Source organism: Hippocampus zosterae, chromosome 9 (genome assembly GCF_025434085.1).
Source record: "Hippocampus zosterae strain Florida chromosome 9, ASM2543408v3, whole genome shotgun sequence".
Lineage (NCBI taxonomy): Eukaryota > Metazoa > Chordata > Actinopteri > Syngnathiformes > Syngnathidae > Hippocampus > Hippocampus zosterae.
This window is the reverse complement of record NC_067459.1, coordinates 23,862,260-23,880,811: the sequence shown is the minus strand read 5'-3', so window position 1 is coordinate 23,880,811 and position 18,552 is coordinate 23,862,260. Positions and strand designations below refer to the sequence as shown.

Here is an 18,552-nt window from a genome sequence, read left to right as displayed (position 1 = left end):
GCGTTGCTGCTTATTCCTTTGTTCATCCTCCTTCGGCATTCCTGTTTGCTTCCTCTTGTTCACCTTCAACTCCTCATCATCGTCTTCGTCCTTTTTGCCTTCTCATCTCGGCTTCCGCTTGATCGTCCTCGTCACTCTTCCTAGTTTTCCTCCACTTCCTCCTTTGTACCCTCCTCTTCATTCTCCCGCTACTCCTCCTTTTCTTCCTCCTGCTTTCCCCCCGTCCTCCTCCTATTTCTCCTCTTTTTCATCATTCTTCCCTGCATGTTTCTCATTTCCCTCCTCCCCCTCTCGTTGTCCTCCACGTCTTCTTCCTCCTCTTTATGCTCCTCCTACTCCTTTTCCGCTACGTCTCTCTCCTCCTGTCCACTCCTCTTTGTCATTTTCCTCCTCCCTCCCCAGCAGCCACTTACTATCAAAGCGGACCAACACCCGAGCGTGTGCGCACATCAGCCTCCCTCGCCTTCCTCATCATGAGCCTGAGCCGCAGCAAGAGGATCAGCTCGGGCACCTCGGTCCGCCGCTCCGGCGGCTTCGGGTCGCCCGCGGCCGGCTTTAGCGGCGTCTCGCTAGGCGTGGCCAACGGCGGCGGCGGCGGCCACCTGCAAGGCGCCCCGCTTTCCTCGCTGACGGTCAACAAGAGCCTGCTGGCCCCCCTGAACCTGGAGATCGACCCCAGCCTCTCCATGAGCCGAGCCCACGAGAAGGAGCAGATGAAAAGCCTCAACAACCGCTTTGCCGCCTTCATTGACAAGGTGACGCTATTGAGGTTTGGTATTTAACGAAACGCTTCATATTGTGTTCAGCTGTTCTGTACTTTTGACTCATTGTTGCAGTTAGTTTATCATTGAACGCCGTACTGAAGTTTGTGAAAAACGAGATGAAAAATTCACACTAACAATTAAAGACCCCACCCAAAAAAAAACACAAAATTTGAGCTAGATTTTTCAGACAACCCCATCAATAGCCACTAAGGCCATGACAACGTAGCTCCCTGTCTGAATGGGGTTGAGGGGGAGGAGAAGCAGCAGTCAAACAGGCAAAAATTCATCTCAAGGACTGAGGCAGGGCACAAAACTAAACAAATGCAAACCCACAGGAATTTCGCCCCTCAAAAAAATGAATCTAAATTTTTGCAAAAGAGAAGTGGCTGTAAAGCAGTCCAAAATTTTACGTCAGTGGGCTAAGCAGGGCAAGAGACTATTTGAAAATAAGGTTTGGTTTGACCAAATGCTGGCCAAAGCTAAGCAAATCTATCGACTGTACACCCCCCACTTTTTTTCAATTTACAGAATTGGCAAACACCCAAGAAATAAAACCTAAGCTAAATAGAAATAAAGGTCAGCAGTATCATCCTGGCAGTCTTGGTGCACCTCCTCTCCTTCACACACATTGTAAAAATCAAAGAAAAGCTAAACCAATTCACAGCGTATTCCATACATTTGAAGCTCTGTGGCTCCCCCCTCCCGGGGAAAGAAAAAGCCATCACTGAACAAGTAAAAGTGCAGTTGATCTGGTCACTGATGAAAGTGGTGGTGGTGTGCAAACAAGACAAGCGGAGGTTTTGTCTTGCCGCCTTTCTCACAGAGCAAGTGGAGTTCTGCGCTGACATGGATACCCCGGATACTCTTTTCTCACGGCGTCGGTGACGAGCTGACACAAAGCCGCCATTGTCGCCGCCTCCTCCCATCAGCGCGGATCCGTTTCACGGCAGTTGACCTCCAATTTTCATCCCACAACCTTATTACAGTCAAACAATCATCACCCGAAGACTTCCCGGGAAAGTGGGAGATCAAACGTTAGCATTAGCTTAGCATTTGACGTTGTATGGATGAAGCCGAAAGCTCAAAAGTTAGCAAGACTGTCGCAATGCCGGCATTTTATTAATCCTAAAGGTGAAATGTTTCACCGCTAGTTAAATTAGCACCAAGCTAATTCCACCCAAGTGAAAATGAACTGGTTCACCAAAATGTGTTTTCTCACTGACAGAAACAAAATGACTCATGATTTTGGACAAACTCAATCTCCACCGGGGAAAATCCCTCATTATGTCTTTACGAACCCAAACACTAAATGCGTTCGCAGTTAGTAGGATTAGCATATAGCAAGTTAGCTGAAAATAGAGCTAGATAAAACTGACAATGAAACGGTCAATGGAATGTGCTTTTTCAATAGATACAAAATAATTTAATTACAATACATATGTCAACCCTGAAGGTTTGTTAGCTTAACACCTCACATGCTATCCCAAAGCCAAATGAACAGCACCGTCAACCTGGTTGCATAAATGTCCTTTACTCTTCATAAAGAAACCTTTTTTTTAGAAAAAAAAAAGTCAACCAAAATGACATTTCAATACAAAAGGGAAAATTCCTTTTGGAAAACAATCTGTTTCTGTAGCTTAGCGTTGAAAGCAACAGTGACAACACTGCAAGAGGTCATTGAAACCGTCGTTGCGGGGACATTTAAGCTACCCCGTAACCTGATAAAACCATTCGGTGTTCATTCTCATATGAAGGGAGCAGCCTTTGTGTGCGCACACGCACGCGCTCGCGGAACAGTAGCCGGGACACTGGAACCGAGCTAGAATCTAAGCCACCATTTGCGCTGACTGATCATCGAAGGACTGATAAGTGGACCCCCAAACAGGTCTCAAGAAGCCATGCCTGAAAAGACACAGGAAATCTGCCGTTTTGGTTTCAAGTGGTAGATCATGTCGTCCAGTTTTCATCATAATCATTATTCATTCATTCATTCATCTTCCTAACCGCTTGATCCTCACTAGGGTCGCGGGGGGTGCTGGAGCCTATCCCAGCTGTCTCCGGGCAGTAGGCGGGGGACACCCTGAATCGGTTGCCAGCCAATCGCAGGGCACACATAGACGAACAACCATCCACGCTCACACTCACATCTAGGGACAATTCAGAGTGTTCAATCAGCCTGCCATGCATATTTTTGGAACGTGGGAGGAAACCGGAGCACCCGGAGAAGACCCACGCAGGCCCGGGGAGAACATGCAAACTCCACACAGGGAGGCTGGGAGCTGGAATCGAACCCGGTACCTCTGCACTGTGAAGCCGACGTGCTAACCACTGGACTACCGGGCCGCCCCATAATCATTATTATTATTTAAAAAAAAAAAACAAGCCCTTGACACACAAACTTGGCCATTCTGTCTTTTTGTGTATTTTTGCTTCTTGAAAATCTTTTGCAGGTCTCCTCATGCTAGGCCTGTCTACCAAATCTCATGATGCGAAATGAAGCTAGCTTCGGGGGGGGGGGGGGGGGGGGGGGGCTGAATTTTGAAATTGCCCTAATGAGCCAACTTTGTTGCAGCTACGGTCCGAAAAAGAGTTGTGCGCATTTGTGTTTGTCGCAGGTCTGCTTCCTGGAGCAGCAAAACAAGATGCTGGAGACCAAGCTGGAGCTGCTGCAGGGCAAGGGCGCGGGCCGCTCCAACGTGGGGCCGCTGTTTGAGGTCTACATGGCGGGTCTGAGGCGCCAAATGGACCTGGTCAACAACGACAAGAGCAAACTGGACGGCGAGCTGAGGAACATGCAGGGTCTGGTGGAAGACTACAAGCACAAGTCAGGGAATGACAACCCACCTCTTGTCAATGCTGTGATTGTTTCTTCTTCTTTTGGCTGGCTTCTGAGTCTTCCTTTTCATTGCGCTTACAGTGACGATAAAGCTAATAAGAAAACCTTTATTAGTCTCGCAATTCACAGCAGCAAAGTCATCTGGTTATGTTATAAAAAAATGATTCTTACAGTGCTTGACTTTCATCGAGGCTCTGTGTGCAGATACGAGGACGAGATCAACAAGAGGAACAACCTGGAGAATGACTTTGTCCTCCTGAAGAAGGTCTATCACACACACACACACACACACGCTGTACACACGCTGTACATGATCATACGGTGTGACTTCGAGGGACCCCCCACCCCCCTGCTTTGTATGGACATGTAACTGGAGCTGGAGGGTATCATCCAAGTCCACAATGGAGGAAAATGACACCCGCTGCAAACGATTCGTGTCTCTCTTGGACTACAAAGCGGAGCTGTGCACTCGAGAAAGTCGAAAGACTTGCGAAGAAAAAAAAAAAAGTCCCAATTTCTATTTTCAAATATTCCATGTGCCCAGGACGTGGACTCGGCCTACATGGTCAAGGCCGACCTTGAAGACAAAGTGGGAGCTCTGACCGATGAGATCAACTTCCTGCGGGCCATTTACGAGGAGGTACGACAGGCGACTTCCTCTGGAATGTCTTTGTTGAAAGCTTGAAATTGATATTTATGAAAACACAATATTTGGTTTGTTTAGCGTGCGCGAAAACTCAATTGCCATCCGTGTTTAGCGCGACTCTAAAATTGTGTTTGATGTTTCACAAAATGGTTCGTTGAAAACTGAATTACCGGTAGTTGAAATCTTTGCTGTACTCAACATGTATGTATATAGACGTTGGTAACCTGAAGGCCTCAAGTGGATGTCATCATTATTGCGTCGGCAGGAGCTGCGCGAGTTGCAGGCCAGCATCCGGGACACGTCGGTGGTGGTGCAGATGGACAACAGTCGTAGCCTGAACATGGAGCAGATCGTGGCCGAGGTCAAAGCTCAGTACGAGGAGATCGCCGCTCGCAGCCGAGAGGAGGCCGAGGCCTGGTACAAGAGCAAAGTACGTCTTCACGAATTCAAGCGCAAGCGCCCCAGTTCCCTTCACTCCAAAGGGGGGAAATCTGCAGTGAGTGTGGCAATACGGCAATACGCTGTAAACTAGGGCTTCTCTAACTATGACAGCAAATCATTTATTTATTTTGGAGGAGGGAAAAAAAGATGAAATGTTATACCACAATTGTACTGAAACTCATTATACAGAACTGTATTCAGGCAGTTATTTTTTTGCATACCACTAGAGGGAGCCCGCCTGCCATATGTGGTACTTGTCCAACGGCCCAACAGATATTTTTTTTTTTTGGACGCCCATATTTGGCTGGATAAAATTCTGCTAACCAATTAATCGGCTGAATAATAAATAATTATACATAATTCATAAATTAACTCATTTTTGGTTCCTTAATGATGACAACAATGCGTTACAAGCAGAACCTTTGAGTGCTTTACAATATCTTGTCTGTTAGGATTAAAGTTTACAACAAAAACAGATATTAGCAAATTTAAAAACATTTTGCCAGATTTTTTTCCCCCCATAATTTTGCCAATTTCTATTTGTATTTTGTACATTTTTCTTGGCGTCTGTCCCTCCGTTTGTAAGACTTTTCTTGGCGGTCAGTTCGACCAGATGTCAGTGCAGGCCAGCCAGTTCGGAGACGAGCTCCGTGTGGTCAAGGGGGAAGTGGGTGAAGTCAATCGCCTCATCGGCCGCCTGCAGAGCGAGATCGAGGCCGTCAAAGCGCAGGTACCGGCCGACGCCGCTGTCCGCTTCCTGTCACCTTTGGCGTTGCAAAAACTCACATCTATCCATGACTAAAAACCTCAAATCAAGGCAAAATATGCTTGCCCAGAGCAGAGGTCGTTTTTGTGGCTTTGTTGGCTTCAAGCAAAATTTTCATAACGATTTTTAAGGTGTTATTACTTCCATCCTTCCATTTGGTGCATTTCCGATACGACCTCCGAAGCCGCGCTTGTGTGAAACGCTTTCCAGCGCGGCAACCTGGAGAGCCAGCTGGCTGAGGCCGAGGACCGCGGGGAGATGGCAGTGAAAGAGGCCAAAGCTCGCACCCGCGACCTGGAGGACGCCCTGCAGAGAGCCAAGCAAGACATGGCCCGCCATCTCAGAGAATACCAGGTACCATTCACTTCACGGCAGTGCTACACTTGAAGTCCACTGCGAAATAGCGCACATTTTTTACAGCGGAACACATCTACTTGGTCAGGGAAATTGTTTTTTTTAATGGCTTGGCGTTGATTGAATATTGCAGATCAACAGGACTTGGTGGTCTGGGACAATTGAGCACTAGACTAAAGGCAAGCATAGACTTTTTTTTTTTTTTACCAGAAAAAAAGTTATTCTACCATTTCCTGTTCTTTAATCGGCAGTAGCACATCGGTTGGTTTCACCCAAATCACCATTTCCTGACCAAAAAGCTGAGAAAATGAGCTTTGTATGCGGAAGGGAGGAAAAAGTCATGTTAAAAAGTCTCTCTGTATATAAAAAAAAAAAACTTGAGCAGTCAAGCAGGGTTTTTAGTCTCTTGGGCTCAGACTGGCTGTTGATAACCGCCGATAGAACACTTTTGGCTTGCTTTGAAGCTCTTTGAAGCCTCCCGCGACTAATCGGGGTCTCCCTCAAGCCTTATAAGTCGCAGGACGAAACTCCCGAATGTGCCTGAGGGCTTTGATCCCGAGTGTGCGCTTGACCCGCAGGACCTGATGAACCTCAAGCTGGCTCTGGACATCGAGATCGCCACCTACAGGAAGCTGCTGGAAGGCGAGGAGGACAGGTGAGGGGAACAGGAAGTGGGTGTCTTCTCCAACTTTTGCCTGACCCGCCTTTTCTGGCTTCGCAGACTGGGGCAGCAGTCCATCCTCAACATCCAGGCCGTCAGCAACTACAGTAAGTTGTGTTGGCGACAAGACCTCCGCCAAGGCCGGCAAACTCTCCACTCTTGTCTCTGACTTGTTTTTTTACTTGCAGGTTACCTTGAAAAAGTCACTTGGTTAACTTTGCATTGTTTACAAACATAACCCCCCAAAATACCAATTTAATGGTATTTTTGTTTTTTTTTTTAAAGCGAGATAACACTTGTCAACAGTCAGGAGAGTGCAACCAACCTTAATATTTTCGTAACTGCGCCGTTTCCTCGGCAGGCAGCAGAAGTTCCAGCGGTCACTACCAGAGCGCTGGCGGCTCTTCGCCTTCGAAGGTGCTCATCAAAACTACCGAGACCCGAGACCACAGTAGATACAGCACACACTAAACAAACATCTTCCGCACTCACATTTACTCTTCCCTAAAACTTAGTTCCGTGCTAAAATTTCGAGATAGCAAATCTAACTCTACATTTTTTGGTGTTTCTGTTTGGGGTGAATCTCCTTCAAATGTATGCAAATGATTGTTGTGCTCAAACCTCAGTAATATGAAGTTAGGTGACTTGAATAATAATAATAATAATACATTTTATTCTTTTAATACTTCCAGATAATTGTACAATTTTAATTTTTTCTCCCTTTTGCTTGAAATCATAATAAAACGACAGAAGGCATTTTTGTACTTTTTTTCCCCCCATTTTGGTGCCAACGGTCTTCATTGAGACGGTCTTCACCTTGTGGCATGTTGAAGCCAAGGAACATTTTTGAGGTGAATTGATGAGTTTTCCTTCGATCCAAGTAGCGCGTTGCCACCGTGCTGTGGCATCTTTAGGCAGTTACAACTCTTTAGGTGAGTTTTAATTTCGCAATCAGATCCTTGCAAGTGATTTTCTATTGTTGCCACCAGATGGCGGCAAAGTGCTGCTTTTCGTCAAAGTGGTGGCGTCCGTCTATCAAGACTTGCTTGGGCTGTGCAATCGGAAAACACTAGTCTGAGTCCCGTTGCAGACAAAATGTAAAAATAGTAATAATAATAATAAAATATCAATGTCCCGATATGTGTGGACCTGACTCTAAATGATGCTCCTCAACACCAAAATGCCATCAAAGCAACGCCGTAATTGCTTTGCCCCGAACCCAAAGACAACGAGAAGGGAAGTTTTCCGAGCATAAAACAGCCCCCCCCCCCCCCCCCAGCACTCCACTCCCACACACACATGAACGCAAAGCCATGTGTGAGGGTTCACTATATACTCCCCATGAGTCCCTATGGGGAAAAGTGACATCCAAACGGGAACGACAAACAGAGTTGAAGTGGGACAAAGACAGAGCGGCATCGACAGAGAGTAAGAGAGCGTGTGTGTGGAGGGGGGGTGGGAGGTGGGGGTAGACGAGGTGCCGCAGCGGTCCAGTGGGTCTCGGCGGCGACCATCGTCGCTTCTCCTTCCTCGTCATCCTGACAACAGAGAAAAGGTTAGAAAGCGGGAGGGAGGGGAGTGTTTGAGGCCGGGGGGGGGGGGGTCGTTCGTTTGAACCAACCTTGTGGACAGGACCTCATCTTCATCCTCCTCCTCTTCGTCTTCATCATCATCATGCCGGCGTGGCGGAGGAACCTCGGTTTCTGCCTGCTGCGGCTGCACGAGGACGGTAAGCAACCACTACATTGCGTATGTGTGCGTGCGTGCTCGACGTGCTTACAACCCGCGCGCGACTGTGGGGACTTTCCTGCGTGCGAGTTGTGCGCACGTTTGCCTCCCGCAGTTTGCGAGCGTGTGCGCGTACGACGCGCGTTCCGTGCGGGCGCCGTGTTGCGCATGCGTGGCACGCGCCAAAGTATTTCTAGTTTACTATTCATGCGGCAATCCCGTACAAATGAGAGGCAGCGTAGTAATAGTGGTGAGTGTGCCTGGTTCACACTTTGGAGGTTCTCTGTTCGAATCCCTGCTCGGACCTTTTTGCGTGGTGTTTGAATGTTATGTCATTCAAATTGTTCGTGGCTTTCTTTGCGAATGTGTTTCATCCACTTGTATAGTACCAATGCATTGTGTTTTAAAATCATTATTCAAAAAACGAAATTGATTGTTAGAACTGAGATGAGTAGTTGTAGAAGTTGTACAGTTTTGTCGTTCAGTTTTGTTGTTCACATCCAGGCCATAGTCGGATCGCTTCTTAAAAGTAGCTGTTGAAGTCTGTCAGTTTCAGATTTGTCCGAAATTTGCGTTCCTCTGTTCTAGATAAACTTATGTAGAGTAAACTAGAGCAGGCAAAAACGCGTCAATGTAGCGGCCATGTTTGCAGTGGCGATGTTCCAGTCAAAGGTGATGGAAAGCATGGCCATTAGCTTAAAAGATCAGCAGCTATAAGGAGCATTTTGTGTCTTTCAATGTAATCATATCCATGGCTGTTTTTTAGTCATCTACACGTCTCTCTAAACATACTATTTTTGGTACAATTATCTTGTTTTGTAAGGCCCTTTAATTGTAATGGAGAAAGCATATGCTAACATGGTGGCTCTTTAACTCAAGCAGGTGCATGTCGTTAGCCTCCTTCCAAGCACCGGCAAGGTAAGTTTTCATACATTTCCATTTGTCTGTTGTCCAATTCGTCTATTCGCATGCTGTGCAAAGTATATGTGTAGTTAGCTTACGTATTTGTACTGAACCCGTGTATAGCACTGCAGCAAACACTTTGCGGCCTCCATTTTATGCCAGTGAAGCGATGAAGCACTTGTACCAGTTTGGAGCCTCTCGAATGCGGCGCTCAACAAATCCTGAAGTCATATTTTTGTTGGCCGGATGCTGTACAGTGGGGTTGGGGGGGGGGGGGGGGGTTCCCTCCTCTTCTTGTTTCACAACACACAACATCAGCACGCACATGGCTCATTGCCCATCCCTGCTGCCATTCACTGATTACTGCCTTATGGCCGCATGAATTGGTCATAAATTGGACCGGGCTCTGTTTTTTTAATAGCTGACTGCCAGCCGCGGGGATGTTGAACGCAGCAAGTCATTATCATGTTCATCATGACAATGATGAGGCTTTAATGAACTTCCCTTGGCTGTCCTTCAGCAAGGCACTGACCTCCCGCCGGCCTGGTTGTCACTGTTTCATGCCATGAAAAGCTCATTGGAGGGCGGTCACGCTTATTTTAAGGAGCGTTCAAAGTGGGCAAAGGTGGGGGCAAAGGGGCATTACAGAAATCAGTCACAAAATGCAGTCCAAAGCAAAGTGGAGAAAAACCCAGAAAGAAAATTAATTGATTTTTTTTTTAAGGGAATGAAATAAAAATGAGGTTAAAACAAATAACTAACTGAAATGACATTTTACATGGGCAAACAATAACTCGACAGCTCAAATGTACTTTGCTGTTGTTTTTTCATTTCATTTCTAAAAATGGATTTTAAGGTGTCAAGTTGTTTTTAACATGTGGCATAGACGACCGGTCCATAAATCTTTTGCTTCAAAAAATACTAAGCCCTCAAAGTACTACCATCATAGCCATCATTGAAATACAGTAGTGCAGTAGGTCTAAGTGTTCATAAAAATGTTACACTGTACTAAAAAGTTCAACACAGCTGGACTTGACTTGTTCAAAAATCCAACGCTCGAACTTCAGATTTGAAATATGTCAATGTGCTGCATTATCAGTCGATGGTAAATGAAATATAACAGTCAATATTCACCGTTGGGGTTACATATACAACATTTGACGTCAATCTGGCACATCAAAGGTGCCCAGACGCAAAATAAGGTGCTCACATCCTGTATTTGAGCTGTGTGAAACATTGCAAGGTGTCGAAATAACTGCATTAGACGCGCGTGTGTCCCAGGGGCCTTCAATCAGCTTGCAGACGGCGGCAGTGGGATAATTTAGGGGTGCGAACAATCATGGCGTGCGTGTGATGTGCAGGGAGGAGAGGAAGCGAGGGGATGAGGAAAAACAAGATGGGGTGGGGGGGGGAAGCTTTTGTTGTCATCTTCGGCAGCTGTACGAGGACGCGGTAAAAATCACAGCAGGCGATGAAAGACTTGGACGGCCTTTTCACAAGTCTTTGTGCTTATCGCTAATTTTGTGTGTGTGTGTGTGTGTGTGTGTGTGTGTGTGTGTGTGTGTGTGTGTGTGTGTGTGTGTGTGTGTGCGCGCGCGCGCGCACACACCTTCCCAAAGCGGCGTCTGTGTTGATTTATTAGAATCTTGATTTAGCAAGCGGTGAATGTGGTTTTCTATTTTGTTCGCTCTTGATCCTCAGCGTAGAGCGATGTTTGTTTCCAATGACGCCCATGTAGCACATAGCGTTAATTATTATTATTATTATTATTTTATGAGCGTTACATTTTGAGAACTGATCAAACTAAAATGAAATAAAATTGAAACGAAAGAACATCATGCGGCCAACAAATGTCTGCTAGTTTAATGCTAAGCTAGTGCTAGCATTACTAGTGCTAATGCTAGTTTAATGCGAAACGCCATAGACGGGTCAATGGAAATGAGTATGCATCGTATTTTTTTAACGGTCATCCTGAACCTTCAAACAAGTCCTGGCCAATTTTGTGGTGCAGCGCAAAGGACAAAGATTCAAATTGGAAAGCGTTCACGCGCACGGGAGCAGCAACACACACAAACGACTCGCATCGGCATCTATTTGTGTGTGTGTGTGTGTGTGTGTGTGTGTGTGTGCAGGATGCATGAAGAAGTCACGTAGCAGCTTCAGTCGTAATCGGAGCTGACCACGAGTCATGCGGCGGAAACAACACACTCCTCTTCTTTTTCAACTCCTCACTTGCGCGCACGCATGCAAAGAGCGAGCGGGGGGTGTAAGTTCCCGTGGCGAGCTGATTGCTTTGCTCCTGCCAGAGCGAGCAGACCGCCACTCAATCTCCTTCCTCGACTTGTACTTGCTTTTTTTTTTTTTTTTTTTAATTTAAATTTTTTTGCCGCCCCAGACGAAGCAGGCGGCAGGTTGACAAGCGCTGCAATGACATTTAGTGCGGCCGTTTATTTCGTGCCTCACCCGGTCGGAGGTTGCGGGTTCAAATCCGTCCGTCCGTTGGATAGCGTCGCCTTTGCAAGCGAGACGAAACATGATAGCACCCAGATTAGTTTAGCGTTAGTGAGCAGCCGATGCGACACGAGTGGATGTTTTTCAAATCGGTGCAAAATAACATTCTGGGATCTCGGAGGTTTGAGGAAGTTCTTTTAAAGTGGAAAGGAAAAGTTTTCCTGCGTTAGCATGCCCGTCGATAAAATGTGACTCTATTATTTTTTCGGCCCTTAACAGGGCGGCCCGGTGAGCCAGTGGTTAGCGCGTCGGTCTCACAGTGCAGAGCTCGTGGGTTCGATTCCGGCTCCGTCCTTCCTGTGTGGAATTTTGCACTTTCTCCCCGGGCCTGCGTGGGTTTTCTCCGGGTACTCCGGTTTCCTCCCACATTCCAAAAACATGCTGATTGAACACGCTAATTTGTCCCTAAATGTGAGCGTGAACGCAGATGGTTTGTCTCTGTGTGCCCTGCGATATGCTGGCAACCGGTTCAGGGTGTCCCCACGCCAACTGCCAGAAGACAGCTGGGATTGGCTCCAGCGCCCCCCCCCCCCGCGACTCTTGTGAAGATAAAGCGGATCGGAAAATGGATGGATGGACATTGGCCTTAATAGCGAGTGCACACAATCGTTCCCCCCCCCCCCCCTCGATACGACTGAACGCTGTTTGCGTTTGAATTGGTCCACGTGACATCATTTCCTACGGGAGAAGAAATTGTCCTCAAATCTAAACAAATCTTTTGAGTCCATCAACGTCTTCTGCAATTGTGATGTGCGTTTGTTGATACACGCACACATACGCGCGTGTGGCTGTGTGTGTGTGTGTGTGTGTGTGTGTGTGTGTGTGTGTGTGTGTGTGTGTGTGTGTGTGTTGTCTTGCCATTTTGTACATGTGCGTGAGCGGAATGGAATATTCCGCCTGCTGCTCCTCCATGCCTTGCACTCCAGCAGCAGCAGCAGCAGCAGCAGCAGCACACCCGCGTGCCCACACCCGCACGTGACCTCTCAGTGAACGACTTGTTAGCATCTCATGTTGTCAATGAGATGCTGCCGTCAGTTCATCGTCAGGAGGGCGAACCTTCAAACCGTCATGACGAGGGAATTAAGACGCCATTGTTGAAAATGGTTTTATTTATTAAGCTTTCGTGCTTGGAGGGCGTGGGGGGGGGTCGTGCGATATCAAAACCGTAGTGTGTGCGTGAGAGCATTTCACGTGTAGTTCTTTCTATAATTCCTCCACGGCACCCAAAAATAATTTTTTAAAAAAAGGAGCCGAAATGCAATCAAGTGATAAATTGACACCCTCATTACCGCAAAAAAAAAAAAAGGAAGTGTGACTGAGCGCTTGTGAGCGCCGTGTGCATTTCTGCGTGTTACATCACGGAGTCCCGCAGGGAGATGAATTGGCGTAATGGCTGCAGCTATTTGTTCCTCTTTAGCCCAACGCTGGAGACCGTTTGCAACTTCTTGAACCGCGTCGCTCATCCCAATTCTATGCGCGCGTGCGTCTCACTGCGTCTCACTTAAATGAAGCCATTTGTCTCGGTCGGTCGTCGCGGAAATGTTCGCCATTGCAAAGTTTTCAACGTTAGCTTCTTTCTGTCACTCCATCCGAAAAGTCCGTCCACGCGGCGAGCCATTTTTTGGGCCTTTTTTTTTTTTTTTTTTTGTGCCATCGACGTCTCGTCGCTTTCTCTGACTTTGTCCACGCAGGCAGGCCATTGATTTTTTTTTTCCCCATCCTGCGACCGATCGTTTCGAGCTATTTGTACACGAAAAGAAGTACACGAGAGGTTTCTGGAGATCGTCTTTTGTCCATGTACCATATACAGATGTGCAGTCCTGCTTTTTTTGTGTATATTTTCCACCTCGACCCACGATAAGAGCTGCATGAAATCTTATGCAATCATTATTTATCATAAATTATGATGTAATTTGCATAAAATTATAGCTTTTGTTTTAATCGGCTTTATATTTAGCCTCATCAAATCTAAACAATCCGACTTGCAGTAAATCTCGTAAAAAATGCATTGAGTATAAATAAAATCTTTTTCTCATGAAAGGATTTTTTTCCATTTGTATTGTGATTTTTTTTAGTCCTTATATATTTATACTTTTGGAAAATTACATTTTTTTTTAGAACATTCTACCTTCATTCTCCAATGGTGGAAACCAAAGAATGAATTATCAGATCATTATCATATTGTTTCTTCATTGTTCTTCATTTTCATAGCCAAAGACCAGCACTAATGTGATACAGCTCATCTTGACCTTTCCTCCTAATCACAAAAATAAAATCCGATTGATTTGATATAATACGTGCAATAATATTGTCACGTGTGTTCACACACGTTGAAGAATCAAAGCAGATTTGAGGAAACATTTTGGTCTTTTTCTGTGTATGGATATTTTGATCACGCCTCCACTGACACAATTCATGTCATCGTCTGGAATTGTGTGTGTGTGTGTGTGTGTGTGTGTGTGTGCGTGCGTGTGTGTGTGTGTGTGTGTGTGAACCAAGTAAAGCAGAACAAGATGGCAGCCAGTCGGTCTGTGTTAGCATCTGTACTGGCCTGGTGCCCAGAGCTAAACAACACACACACACACACGCACACACACAAATGATTTATTTTGAAGGCCAAGATGTTAGAAATCTTGCTTCCTGTTGGGTTCTATTAATGAAGTCCTTTGAATGGCTGGAGTTAAAAAAAAAAATCCTCTCTGTCATTTATGCTTCGTGTTTGGATGACATATTTTTCTGCCTTGTTATCATCTTCTGCGACTTCAGACATTAAAAAAGAAAAAAAACAACACTTTAAAAAAGGAATTCCATGGAGACCTTTGCAATATGCCCCCCGCCCCCCCCCCCCCCCCAAAAAAAAATCTAACTCATTAACTCCTGCATGGAATCACAGATGTAAATGTTTTATATTGTAGTAATCATGTAAGTAAATTCAAGGCTGCAGCTGAGAAAATCGCTTTGGTAGATATGTAACTAACTAACTAACTAACTAACTAACTAACTAACTGCGAGTGATTAACTGACTCTGATTGTCCAACCCACAAACCATCAAAATAACAAGCAACTGAGCAACTGATGAGACTAATGCCTAAGGAACTTAGTAACCGACAGACTGACTAACCGACAGAGTGACTAACTCTCCGATTTTCTATTCGATTGTGTGACAAACCAACTGAACAGCAGGTTGACAAAATGACCGGGCGACTAAGCCAATCAGTTCTTTAATTAGTGTATTGGTCGGTCACTTGATTAGTTAGTGAGTGAGTTTGTTAGTTAGGTTGCTAGGTAGCTCGCTTGTTATTTCATTGACTCGCTAGTTTGTCAGCTAGTTTGCTAGTTGGTTTGTTGGTCAGTCAGGAATTCACTTTTTCGGTGTGTTGAAATCAGTTAATATGTTGCTTGTTAGCTCATCAATCAGTCAGTCACTCGGTATTTGTAACCAATTAGCTTTTGTCTGCATTTGGCGTGGTGAGGAGCAGTTACGAAAACTACATCGAAACTAATTATTTGAATAGATGGACGAACTAGTGATTGTATCTACTTCCGGTCTCCATGTTGGCTGCTTGTCCCGGTGAATCATCCCCCTAGTCAGCTCACTCAAACGATCACTAGAGGGCGCCACAGACTTACCACATGTCACCACGCACTGCAACATGCCTGCGTGCGCAGTGTGTGTTTTAAATCCTCTTGTTTGGGACGGCAGCCTCCAGGCCCGGCACCAAAACACACGTTGACACACACACGCGCACACACACAAACGCACACAAAAACGAGAAAGCCATGAATAACTCCCGCCGTGTTAGCTGTCACGCACTTGACAGTTTCAATGGCGACGCGCTTCCTCTGTGCGTCACTTTACACAATGCTGTTCGACAACAAACATAGCCGTTATGTATCCTCCTCTTCCAACGCACATGTGGCAACACGCGGGCAACGCGAGCACGCGCGCATACACACTCGCACACACACATGCGAGCACGTCTTAGGGTCACGGTGTTAATTAATTAGCAGCAGGAGGTTAATAGAATGCCTGTTGGATGTCTGCATCATCCTCAGGCCACATTCGAAACACACACACACACACACTTTGCTTATTTTTTGGCTTGTTGTCGCGCGCGTGTGTACGTGTGTGTATGTGTGTGTGTGTGACCCATTTAACTTCAGGTGCACGCCACCAACGCAATCCGCCTTTTGCTCTGTTACCATGGCAACACATGCTTCAAACATACATTTTGTGCATGGGTGTTTATTTGGGTGAATAGGAGTATTTGTGTCCACGAGTGTTTCTGTTTGGGAGAGTGTATTGTATGTGCTTGCGAGTTGGATTGGATTTTGGAATTGGATAAAACTTTATTGTCAAATGTACCGTATGTGTAACATACAGCACAGATGAAATTGTGTCACATTGAGTACCGTGTCTGTGTGTGCGTGTGTGTGCATTGATGAAGTGTGTGTGAATGTGGTGTGTGTTTTTGGGGCTGTGGTGTGTCAGAGTTTATGTGCATGTGTTTGTATGCGCGCGTGGGTGGCGGTATGAGTGAGTGTATTTTTGTAGATGACACTTGCGCTGTGGTGCAAATTCGAACGATAGGGGGGGAGAGTGGGGTGAACTGCAAGTACCCAAATAACTCAAAAGGAATGAAAGGAGTCGCTTTGATTGGACTTGAAGTCGTCTGCGACCACACCCATAGTGGCGCAGCCCCCCCTATGGCAGTTCCTCTGGCCCGCACTCCTCAAAGATGGGGAGTGATTTACGCATGTCACCAAAACGCAGCTTTTGCTCTTTCCCAAATGTATGTTTGCGATCTCAACTTGTGACGGCGGCCTGCCGTGTTCGTCAGAAGACTTTGCATACCGTTCTGTTCAACGGTTCAAACAATTCCCAGTGGTTTTCTCTTCTCTTCTGTCCTCGCTAATCTCTGGAGCCCCAAAGCAGTCGAAATGGTTTGATGACAGGAAGAATTGACTTGAATGGAGGCTAAACTGAAGAGTCGGAGGACAAACAAAAAGGCTTTCAAACGCGCCTCGCCTGTCTGTCCACCAGCCGACTCGCTTCGACTTTTTGTTTTGCCGTCAAGTGAGCCGAAGCAGGCATCAAAACACTTCAAACAATGAAGCAAAAGCGAGTGACGAACGACTCTTTTCATAACGTTGCGTCATCCGGTTTGTCTTTGTGAGGACACCTGAAAAGCGCCCAACAAGATCCAAACATGATCGCTTCAAATCAAAATGGCTCACAATCCCGTGTCTCTTCGGGGAGAGCTTCCTGAGACTTTTTTTGTGGCTCTACCCATGAGAGGCATGTCGATTTCATGTTGCTAAGTGAAACTGGCTAGGGTGGGGGGGGCTGAATTATTTTTTTAAAAATCCAGTTGGGCACCACTGAGCCAATGAAGCTTAAAAGGACTTCTTCAAACCCAAATGGTGTACTTCCTGTGCCTCTCCTGATATGGCTTTTGCAGACTCTTTTTGTGGGTCTATCCATCTCAGACATGCCTACCAAATTTCAACTTGCTCAGTGAAAATGGCTTTGTGGGGCTAATTTAAAAAAAACAAAAATAAAACCCGGCTGGATGCGATTGAGCCAAAAACTCGAACCAAAATGGAAGACTTCCTGCGTCTTTTCAGAAATTTTTGGTTGCGATTTCTTTTGTCGAGCTACTGGTGATGGACGTGCTCACAAGCTATATGAAAAAGCTTTCAGGGGGTGAATTTTTACTTCTTTTATTAGTTAAGTTGGCCAACTCAGCCAAAAAGGTCTCTTCAAACTAAAATGGCATACTTTTTTTTTTTTTTTTTTGTCCTTAAGACATGGCTTTGCCAAAAAATTTTTGTAGACCTACCAATATGATACACGTGCCTACCAAGGGAAAAATGAATACTTTTTTTTTTTTTTTTTTTTTTTAATCCAAGAAACTCCAGCAGACACTTTGTCAGCAGTCACATTTTACTTTTTACTTTTTAAATGTCTTTTCTTATGCGGGGATGGAGGTACGCACACACACACACACACACACACACACACACACTCACACACAGGGTTAGGGAGGGGAGGGTACGAGATGTGAAGTATCTCCCATCATCAAACCCTCAAACCTCAAAAAGCTTGAGTCTCCCATCTCTCCTCATTCAAAAGCTCCGAGGACGAGGAGGAAAGAAGGCGGCGGCGTGCCGAACGAAGACGAGAGACAAGGGGTGGCGGGGGGGGGGGGGGGAGAGAAAGTTCCTCCGAAAAGACCAGGAGGAGAAGTTGCGGCGTGGTTTTGGGCTGAGTCGGCATGGACAAAGTGGAACGGGTGATGAAGATGGTGACGAGGATGTCACCGAGGAAGAAGAGGAGCGAGCGAGGAAGCGCGGCGGCGGCGGCGGCGGCGGGGGCGGGGGGGCATCCGCCGCACAGCCCCGACACTTTCTGCGACGAATTGTGTCGCTTCGGCCTCTGCGTCACTGGTGAGTGTGTGCGCATGTATCAAGTGGAGCACTTCTGTGTGACTCGTCATCGTGATGGACTAAATTCAATCCAGGTTGGAGGGTGGGGGGGGGGGGCAAAAAAAAAAAATCAGCCCCCGTGAGCCGTAAAGTTGAAGTGATCACCATGTAAATGTCTTGGACACGTCGAGCATAGCGAGACCCACAAAAAAGTCTCATGGCCCCACGTCCGAAACGAAGCAGGAAGTCAGACATTTTAGTTTGGAAAGTTGTTTTGCACACAGATGGGTGAGCTGAGGGGGGGTGGGGCGGGGGGGGGAATCAGCCCCTGATCACAGATCAACATGAAATTGCGCACAAAAAGACCCATGCACCAAATTAATCAGGAAGTCGGCCATTTTGGTTGAAAACAGCAATTTTCCACTCCCCTGACGCCCCCCCCCCCCCCTGCAAAGTGAGGAAAAAAAATAAATCACCCCCTGATCGCATTTTCACTGAAGAAAATGGAAGAAA

The 18,552-nt window shown here is 46.3% G+C and overlaps 2 protein-coding genes across 5 annotated transcripts in view; both read left to right on the top strand.

Moving 5' to 3' along the window:
• Positions 1–237: 237 nt before the first annotated feature.
• On the top strand, positions 238–7,571 carry si:dkey-222f2.1 (keratin, type II cytoskeletal 8). The gene is made up of 10 exons (XM_052076563.1): positions 238–755; positions 3,380–3,588; positions 3,805–3,865; positions 4,145–4,240; positions 4,512–4,676; positions 5,292–5,417; positions 5,664–5,807; positions 6,386–6,462; positions 6,529–6,575; positions 6,830–7,571. The coding sequence occupies exons 1-10, from the start codon at positions 324–326 to the stop codon at positions 6,937–6,939; spliced, it is 1,467 nt and encodes a 488-aa protein (XP_051932523.1). The 5' UTR covers positions 238–323; the 3' UTR covers positions 6,940–7,571.
• Positions 7,572–8,072: 501 nt separating this feature from the next.
• Positions 8,073–18,552, top strand: part of grip2b (glutamate receptor interacting protein 2b) — a 57,490-nt gene continuing 47,010 nt past the window's right edge. For 2 of the 4 annotated variants that reach the window (XM_052076551.1, XM_052076550.1), the window contains exon 1: positions 17,678–18,060. In XM_052076551.1, the coding sequence (XP_051932511.1) occupies positions 17,889–18,060 (172 nt within the window). In that variant the 5' untranslated portion in view covers positions 17,678–17,888. Of the gene's footprint in view, positions 8,198–17,677; positions 18,061–18,552 lie in introns of those variants that run through there. The other 2 variants (XM_052076553.1, XM_052076555.1) reach the window with 2 other exon arrangements.